Source organism: Primulina huaijiensis, chromosome 14 (genome assembly GCF_012295235.1).
Source record: "Primulina huaijiensis isolate GDHJ02 chromosome 14, ASM1229523v2, whole genome shotgun sequence".
Taxonomy (NCBI): Eukaryota; Viridiplantae; Streptophyta; class Magnoliopsida; order Lamiales; family Gesneriaceae; genus Primulina; species Primulina huaijiensis.
The window spans coordinates 17,026,147-17,036,365 of NC_133319.1; the positions used below are offsets into that span (position 1 = coordinate 17,026,147).

The 10,219-nt window shown below is 34.7% G+C and overlaps 1 protein-coding gene across 1 annotated transcript; it reads right to left on the minus strand.

The window, feature by feature from the left end:
• Positions 1–3,694: 3,694 nt before the first annotated feature.
• On the minus strand, positions 3,695–5,319 carry LOC140957829 (uncharacterized). The gene is made up of 2 exons (XM_073415223.1): positions 4,900–5,319; positions 3,695–4,427 (listed from the first exon to the last, which is right to left on the minus strand). Exons 1-2 carry the CDS (start codon positions 5,243–5,245, stop codon positions 3,892–3,894), a joined length of 882 nt encoding a protein of 293 aa, XP_073271324.1. The 5' UTR covers positions 5,246–5,319; the 3' UTR covers positions 3,695–3,891.
• Positions 5,320–10,219: the final 4,900 nt, after the last annotated feature.

The window sequence follows — 10,219 nt, forward strand, 5'->3', positions numbered from 1 at the left end:
TATGTATAATATAACAATAATAATTGATGAAATATTTATTGTACCAAAATTAAATAACAAATCAAGATAACCACTTAAATGGTATCAAGCATTTGATGTAAATTTATAACAACAAATAATTCATTTTTTTACCTACAATAAAAAGAAATTAGCAAAATGAAAAGAAATAAAGAAAGAATATACAAAATATAAACAATCTTACTTCACCAAGAATTCATCCTCTTCACCTTGACATAATAGATTTAGCTTTCCATGATCTTACTTTTGATCAACACTAAAAACATCACTCATAATTTGGAAAATGAAAAATATATTGGAACTTAGAACTTTTATACACACTCACACTATATTTTACAATGAGATATAATGATTCTCAAGCTAGCACAAGACCTCTATTTATAGGCCAAATGAGAGAAAGTGTCAAAAATTCTATTTATGCAATGTAGTTGTAATAGTAGTCTTTGTCTCCTCCAACTTCAATTTCATGCCCCTTCTTTCAATGCTTTGTTCCACAACTTTAATCACCGAATTTGACTTAACTCAAAACAGAAAACATGTGGGGAATTGTCTGTAGATGAATTTGGCCAATTGGTTAACCTCATTTGGTTAAATATTGAAATAGTTATGATTTTTTTACTATATGCTGGTCATGGTGAAAGTAAATTTGTCCTCCTTTTGATATTTTCACAATTTGATCATCTTAACAAACTTTTTAGGCAATCATGTCTTCTGCAAAGTTGTAGATAATTTCTAAATGATTCCAAAAATATTTGAATCACCTCCATTTGATTTTTCTAGCTTGATTTATCATTATTTTACCAACACGTAGAAAACCTGAAAATAAAACATATTTAGTAAGACATTTAAATATAAACACACAATACTAAAATAATATAATTTTATAATTTTAATGAAACTTAAATTTTAAAACATAGGTTTTAACATATAATAAATTATTAATTTTAAGTTTCATCAGATATGAGCGAGCCGGCTGTGCAAGGGAAGTTCCTAGCCTTGGACCAGACCCTGGTGGGTCTGAGTCATGTTCTAAGATGGCTCGAATGCTGCTGGACTTGTCCACGAATCCGATCGAGCGAGTTGTTTGAAGGTTGGTCTTGGTTGGTCACATCTCGGGTGTATCATGGTTGTGCGCTCCACAGCATTCATGAGGCTGAGAGGTTGGGTTAGGTCGGTCCAAGAGGGTCCCGAGGTGGGCTAGGGAGAGTTGGTTCGGGGCTGGTCCTCGATGGTTAGGTCTAGGATTAATAAAATATGAGTTTGGTGCGACTAGGGTTACGGCATGAACGCGCAGAAAATTTCAGCAAGGTTTCGGCAACTTATGAGGGCCCTAATTAGTTTTATTTAGGTTGATTATGGGCTGGTAGGGTGTGAATAAGTCGTGGTTAAAATTTGGGAGAAGTTTGGTTAAGTTTCGGGTTGATTCGGGTTAAAACCGGGATCCCAGTCCAAGTTTTAAAACGACTCGTGTAAGTTTTGAAACGGACAAGAGTTTACATCTAAGAAAGTTTATAAATATGTTTTTAGGTGTTTTAAGGAGTTTGGTTGGATTTGGGTAAAAATTTTGAGGTCCAGGGGTAAAATGATAAATTAGGGTTTCCAGGGACAAAATGATCATTTTACACCTGAATGGAGTTAAAAGTCCTGGCAGCGCCCTAAACACGATTTGTTATGTTTTAAATGTTTATGTTATCACGTATATGACTTTTTATGAAATTATGAAAAATACGTTGCTTGCTTGATTTTAAGAAAAAAAAATTTACGTATATGCATGGTTTTATTAAGTGATGAATATGATGACATGTTTTGAAGGATGAGAGTTGGTTGTGACTAATACGATGACATGTAATGCCAAGGGTCAGTGGACCGGTAATGTTGTCGCTGATGTCCCTGCCGCCTTGTACCATGGTTACACGTAGATGGATCCATCGACTGACATGATGATACGAAAGTCACAGCTAATGAACAGAATTCAAATTAAGAAAAACGAACACGTATATTCTGATATGATGTGATATGTTATTAAATTATTTATGCTTCCCTAGGTTATGATTATGCATGCGACTTTTACGATCAGGAAATGTATTTTTATTACAGTAGTTTTCACCGTTACTTGTTATGTATATGTACTTGCTATAACGTTACAGGTGTGTTGAGTCTGTAGACTCACTAGGTGTGAGTGATGCAGGTGAGCCTATTGATCAGGAGATTGGAGATTCCGAAGACTGAGTAGACAGATGTGGATGTGCATACGCGAACCCGAGTACCTTATTTCTTCCGCACATCATGTTTATGGGATAGGAGGGATTTAGATATTTTCATACTCGTTCTTTTTACTATGTTGATGGTTGTCAGGATTTCTACATGTTCCATATTTGATTTATTTTTAAAACGTAAGCTTGGGGGATGACGATTTATCATGAATTTTAATTGCAGTATTCTTACTTGTTAGTAAATTACTATTACTTCAAAATGGGTGTTTTGCAGTGGTTGCATGCATGCGTATGGATGTATATTTTCGACTATGAGTGTTTTTTTTAAAAAAAAAAAGATTCTAGTATTATTTTAAGTAGTAGACGTTTCATTTTGAATTCTTAAGATTTTTTTTTAGAAAAAAAACTTAACCGTAATTCGAAAATATCAACCCGAATCCGTGAAATGTTTTCAACCAAAATTTTTCCATATCTAAAACTATATTAAAAAAATTTCAAATAATTTTTTTTCCAGTTATGGATCCTAAAGATATCCAAAACTTTAAAAATTTCAATGATTAAAATTTTGAGCGGCACTGATACCACTTGTTGGAGAAAATCCACATAAACTACAGAAAATCCTAAAGATATCTAAATCAATAAAAAATTTGATTGAAAACTTAGCGGAAACATACTTGAAGCCATAATTCTAAATTCTTTAGAACGTATCTTGTTCTTCTACATCTATGCGCTTTTCTTTAAAAGAATCCTTTGGTTTCTCTTCTAAACTATTTTCTTAGTACGGGGAGATAATAGGGAATGTAATTACGCACAATCTGGGGATCATTACCTATATATAGATAATGTCTATCATTATCTTCTGATATTCTTGTTTTAACAAATCATAAAAACAAAAATTACGCTTATGTCTGTACATTAAAAACCCACAACCTATTATATACGTTAAATTCCAATAACCCAAAACATTAGTTGATCCTTTATTTTGAGTTTAATTTAACCGACAACTCACAATACATAATTATTCACATATAACTTCATATAAATAAAATTAATCCAACAATTTCATCTTTTCTTTTAAAAAAAAATATATAATAACCTTCTTGGTGTAAAATGCCCCCAAATTTCTGGTATCATTTGGATGTAATTTCTTTTAAAACAAGTTGTGCTCATAACAAAATCTCTAAATTTGAAAATAGGTTGATTTGTTACAAAAAAAATTAAAAAATCGGTTGGCTTAAATTTTTATTTGGTTGAAATAAATAATGATAATAATAGAAATGTTACCTGCAGATTATTTAAATACTAAGGTTTTGGAATATAAACTTCCCTGAGGATCAATAATTTTGTCAAGGAGCCTTGGGACAAAACGGGTTGAACTTGAATTTTTAAAAAGTATTTTTTTCATACAAAATCTTTAATCTTTAACAATACATATACATAATTACCGTAAGTATGTGTATGCGTAGAGTGAAAAAAATGAGTTTAAAAGGCAAAAACAATTGCAGCATGCCAGCATTGAGATAACATCACAAAACAATATATCAAAACAGATGACAAATACATCAAAATCACATCCAACGCAAATAAAACATGTTCCTGAAAATTATGTCTGATACGGTCGAGTCTAAAAAGACTTATTTCCACGAGTTCTCCCAGATGACTAGTTTGCCCTAGGAGCAGCCCATTCGACTCTAAGTATAAGATTGTCGTAACCATATCCGTTCAGTTTGTTGATAGCTCTCTCAGCATCCTCTCTGCTCACAAAGTTGACAAAACCAAAACCTCTGCTGGTCCCTGTCTTTTGATCAATGGCAACATAAACTCGGCTGACAGCACCAAAAGGACGAAATAGCTCATGCAAATCAGCCTCTCTCGTGTCTTCAGAAAGATTAGTGACTCTAACAGAGTTTTCTTCATTCCTGCGTCTCATGTCTGTACCACTTCTCTCAGTATTACCGCCTCGCATGCTTGGAGGCACATATGCTCCCTTTGTAGCACCCAATGTAGAAGTGGCAGTTTCGGATGGTAACTTATCGACGAAGGTCTCACTTGGTTGAGCAAGATCCTTGTAAGGACACCTTGAGGTCCAGTGATCACCTTTCTTCCCACAGGTCCTACAAACCATGAGAACAGCTCCAGCTTTCCCAATCTGAGCAAAAGGATCACCGGAAGCTGCAGTTTCCTCTTGTTTGGTACCTATCTTTCCATTCATCAATTAACAAGTTGTACAGGTAAACAAAAGAAAAAAGAATAAACTGAACATTTAAAATCACCGAAACATATTTGCCCCCACACGAATACCTTATCTTCTTGAAAGTGAAGGGGGATATTTTCCACATTAGCTTGAGACGGCCTACTGTATTGACTCTATATGTTGTTTCGTCAATGTAATTGGTTTCATTTATTAACAAAAATCACCTCAAACAATCTCATTCCAGTACTTTCAGGAAACAATTACATTTTAATTCTCAAATTTGACAAACCATGACCTCACCAAATTACCCCGTCATACAACACAATAACAGTCAACTGGACACAAGCATCATATATCAAATAATAATTTTTGTAAAAAAAAAAGGAAAAAGAAACAGGCTTTTTTAGTAACCGAGCAGGTGTAGATGGTAATAATATAGATCGATTTATAGGAAACTGTGCATAAGGTGAATACCAGGGGCGCGTGGGCGCTCGAGGAGAATTTCTTCGGTGGAGACCATGGTGAGGCGGCTGCCAACGTCCTCGTGCACGGCATCGCCAAACTTGGGCCACGAGCGGCGCTCCATGGCGCGTTTGCTCAGTCGAGCGTTGGCCAGTTTGCGGATGCGTGTGGTGGTTGTTATCTTCACCCTGTTCCCTTCATCGTTGAACTTGTACTCCACCACCTTCTTTATCCCGTTCTCATCCGGTCCCAACACCTCCTTCGGCGGTAACAGGAAATCTAAATCCTCTCCATCGTCCTCCTCCAGTTCCCCCCATCTCATCTTGCTGGGTTGCGTCGCCGCCGCGTCCAACGCCATCGTCTTCGCAGAATTAGGAAATTAGGGTTTTTTTGAGTGGGTTGTGGCCTAGTGCATTAAACGCTAAATCGAAATCTCTAATATATGATGTTGGAATAGTTTTGACGTTTTAAATATTATAACATTGATAATTAATTTTGTATTTCATTGAATTACAAAAATGTCCTTACTATATATATTAATTAATTAATTAATATTCTTGAAATAAGTATAAAATAATTAAATGTTAATAAAAACAATTAATAAATAAAAATATATTAAATAAATAAAATTTAAAATATAAATTAATCAATAAAAAATTTAAAAATATAAATCTGTTATAGATAAAATATTGTAGATGATAATTGAGATAAGATTTATATTTTATCATGTTATCAACTATTCAAACTTTATAAATGTGCTGTATAAATAGAGGTACCAAATGATAAATAAAGCATTTCAAATCATTCTCTTCTCTATATTCTGTACTATTCACAACACGTTATCAGCACGAATGCTCTTCAAGATAAAATTTATAAATAATTTATTCTTAATCTTGTATGGATACTCTACTATTTAAATTTAATATTGATGCTCCCGAAGTAGCACAAATTATAGATTTATATTGATGCCCCTGAAAAAACGCAACTTTTAATTTTATGTTGATATTCCTAAAGTAGCACAACACGACTTTATGTTGATAATATTGATAGATATATAAATAATAAAATATAAACATATAAGATTTATCAACATTCTCGAAGAATCTTGATATAAGATCATAAATACCTATCAATATTTATGAATCATATCGATATAAAATATAAAGTTATCATATTCGTGAAGAATTTAGATAAATGTTATATGTTTCAATTGGTTCAATATAAATTATAAATGTATTGTTGTTTTGATTCAAGTTTTCTTATCATATATTCGCTTGCTTGTTCAGGATTTATGCTATTTAAATTTTGATGATTTAACTAGTCGCTAAAATATTGTGTGAATACAAGTATTTGATAGATTTATGACAAATTTTGATTCAATTACAATACTATAATTGATATTAATTGGAAAAAATAATTTTTACTATTTTTTTATATGTCTTTTCTTCGCTTTGAAATTAATTTATTCCTATGTTAGTAGCTTACTTGGCGAACAAGTTAATTTATTTTTCGGAATTCGAAATTTGACATAGATACATAAATTATTAATTGAACACATCTCCATGTACACCAAATTCGATAGACTACATGATATCATGTTTATTTATATTTTCTATGCACAAATGAAGATTAGATAATAGTTAGATAAAATAATTTATTATTTATGTTAATTGATGTTAGTTTAACAAATAGAATAACAAAATTTCATAGTAAAATTGGAAACATGTGTTATTATCGCATAATTTGTTATAATATTTATTTTCAATAATACTAATACAATTTTACTCTATATATATCATAATTCTAATTATATAATTTTTTTAAGTTGCAATGACGAACATCACCAAATTTGAATTTGAAGCACTTGACTTGACTAAAAAAAATTATTTATCATGAATTTTGAATGCAGAGATCCACCCTACTCTATGAATTTAGAAGATGGAATCAAAGAAGAAAATGAAATGTCCTAGCGAGATCTTGCAAAGGCACTTATTTTTCTTCGTCATTACCTCAATAATGGGTTGAAAGTCAAATATCGCACTGTGAAAGAGCCACGAGAGCTTTGGAAAAATATACAAGAAAGATTTAACCATCAGAGAACTGTAATTCTCCAAAGAGCTCGATATGAATGGATGCACCTACAGCTACAAGATTTTAAGTCTGTAAGTGATTATAACTCTGCATTATTCAAGACTAGTTCCACACTGACACTTCTGTAGAGAGAAAGTCACTGATCAAAACATGTTAGAAAAGACATTCTCCACTTTTCATGCATCAAACGTGCTCTTGCAGCAGCAATATCGTGAACGTGAATTTCAAAGGTACTCTAAATTCATGTCATGCTTACTAGTTGATGAACAAAACAATGAGCTGCTCATGAAAAATCACCAAATGCTCCCAACTGGATCCACACTATTTCCTGAAGCAAATGGAACTACATTTCCTGAAGAATATGGAATTGCATTTCCTGAAGCAAATGCTAAATCCACTCAAAACATAACAATGGAAGTCAACGTGGACGTGGACGTGGACGTGGGCGTGGGCGTGGGCGTGGCCAAAGAAGATACTATTAGGAACAAAATGGAAAAAAACATAAAACAATCCACCAGCAGTGAAATTCCAATAATGAAGAAGCAAAGGAGAAAAGTTCCAAATAGTACGAAGAAAAATATTATAGATGTAGAATTGAAGAGCATTGGTCTCGTACATGTCATACGGCAAAACACCTTGTGGATCTCTACCAAAATTCAATCAAGGAAAATGGAAAAATGGAGATAAATTTTGTGGACAATGACGATCCAATTAATATAACTCACTTGGACGTCTCTGATTTCTTCGCTCATCCAGATGGAAATATAGATAATTTGATTGATGGTGGTGTATTAGAAAAAAAATAAATAATTATTTTTATTGGTCTTGTTTCTACTTTGAATTTCTATTGTTTCTTAGGTTATCGAGGTCTCGTTTTTATTTTGATGTTGAATACATGTTTAGGATTTTTCGTTGAGGTTTATTTTAATATTCAATAAATGTTTTTATTATTATTCAATAAAATATTTCTCTTGAAAGTCTTACATATTATTTATCATATTTAGTGTAAGGTCCAAAACTAAGAAAAATGGAAAATGACTGAATAAATGGTTTTAGTTGCATGAGAAAGAACTGAACATGAGACAACGGAGGTGGCTAGAGCTAGTGAAAGATTATGACTGCGACATTAGCTACCATCCGGGTAAGGCTAATATGGTCGCGGATGTCCTGAGTAGGAAGAATGCAGTGATCACTCAGTTGTCGGTATAGAGACCACTGCAGGCAGAGATTCAAAGGTTTTAGCTTGCAGTTTATGCCATGGGCTATGCCCCTAGTCTTTCTACCCTGATAATGCAGTCAACACTGAGGCACAGGATTCGAGCAGGGCAGATTTCTGATGAGCAGTTACAAAAGTGGAGAGAGAGGGATGAGTCTAAGGGCCTGAGGTTGTATACAGTTGAGGACGATACAATTAGATATCGTGACCGACTCTGAGTTCCTAGCAATGAGAGCAAATATCATGAGTGAGGCCTACAACACCCCGTACTCCATCCATCTAGGGAGTATGAAGATGTATAAGGATCTACAGACTATTTATTGGTGGTCGGGCATGAAGCGAGATATCTTGCATTTCGTGTCCGAGTGTTTGACGTGTCAGCAGGTTAAGGCCGAACATCAGAGACATGCAGGAAAGCTGAGACCACTTCCTATTCTCGAGTGGAAATGGGATAACATTACCATGGATTTCGTGACAAGGCTTCCGATGACAACTAGGGGATATAATGCTATTTGGGTGATAGTTGATCGGCTCACTAAGTCAGCACACTTTCTACCGATCAGGGAGACTTTCACCATGACTCAGTACGCAGAGCTATTTATCAGAGAGATAGTCAGACTGCATGGGTTCCAGTGTCCATCGTGTCAGACAGGGATCCGAGATTCACGTCTGCTTTTTGGAAGAGTCTGCATCAGGCATTGAGTACCTAGTTGTTATTCAGTACAACTTTCCATCCACAGACTGACGGTTAGTCTGAGAGGGTGATTTAGTTATTAGAGGACCTATTCAGAGCTTGCATGATCGACTTCCAGGGCAGCTGGGAGCCAAAGTTACCTGTCGTGGAGTTCATGTACAACAACAGCTATCAGGCATCCATCGGTATGGCTCCATATGAGACACTTTACGGGAGGAACTGTAGATCGCCAGCTTATTGGGATGAAGTAGGGGAGAGAGCAGAGTTAGGCCCTGACATTGTTAGTCAGACTGTAGAGTTAATGGTCAAGATTTGGGAAAGAATGAAGACTGCTCAGAGCCGACAGAAGAGTTATGCAGATCAACGGCACAGGGAACTCGAGTTTGCAGTGGGCGATAATATTCTCGTGAAGGTCGCACCGATGAAGGGTGTGATAAGATTCGGAAAAATGGCAAACTCGGTCCTAGATTCATAGGACCATTCGAGATCCTCGAGAGAGTTGGGACACTAGCTTACAGAGTTTCGTTACCGCCAAATCTGGCTGGAGTTCATAACGTGTTCCACGTCTCGTTGCTGCAGAATTACATGTCGAACCCTTTGCATGTGTTGAATTATGAGCCGCTGCAGCTGGCGCCGAACCTGTTTTTCGAGGAAAGACCCACTCAGATTTTGGATAGGCAGGAGAGGAGGCTCCGGAACAAGGTGATCCAGATGGTCAAGGTCAAGTGGCTGAATCATTCCGAGGAGGAGGCTACTTGGGAGACTGAGATCGAGATGATGAGTCGCTACCCAAAGTTATTCGGTACGTTTTAAATTTCGAGGACGAAAGTTTTTATAAGGGGTGAGGAATTGTAAGGTCTAAAAAATTCGAACTACGTAACCTGACTGCATGCAATATATGGTTTTACAAAATATGTGTTTAATTATTTTAATGTATGATTATTGCATGAATATATGTTTTACTGTATGGTTTATTAAAGTTTCATGCATAAGGGCTTCTAGCAGTTTTTCGTGTTCGAACGAGGAACGAAGACTGGGGATAATTAAGGAAAAATATTTTTATTAAATAATTATTTTTAATTATTTAATATATGGTGTAAATAAGTGAGATTTTCGAAAATGGACCTTGGTGGAGTATTTTTACTCGTCGGGTCATATTTTTAACAAGTACGCAAAATTTAGTTAGTCGGGGGATTTTTTGAAGGTTCGAGCAATATTTTCAAGAAGTACCTAAACGAATTATTTTTTGGGAGTATTATTGGGCTTGATGGGTTTATATTATTGCTTAATGGGCTCAAAAATATTTTAATCCCTTTGTTTTTAATTAAGGG

Bases quoted from the DNA above. Each gene is read 5' to 3' on its own strand.
- LOC140957829 (XM_073415223.1), bottom strand. From the start codon at position 5,245: ATGGCGTTGGACGCGGCGGCGACGCAACCCAGCAAGATGAGATGGGGG. The intron at 4,428-4,899 runs GTATTCACCTTA...ATGGAAAGATAG, and splicing joins CGAGCGCCCACGCGCCCCTG to GTACCAAACAAGAGGAAACT.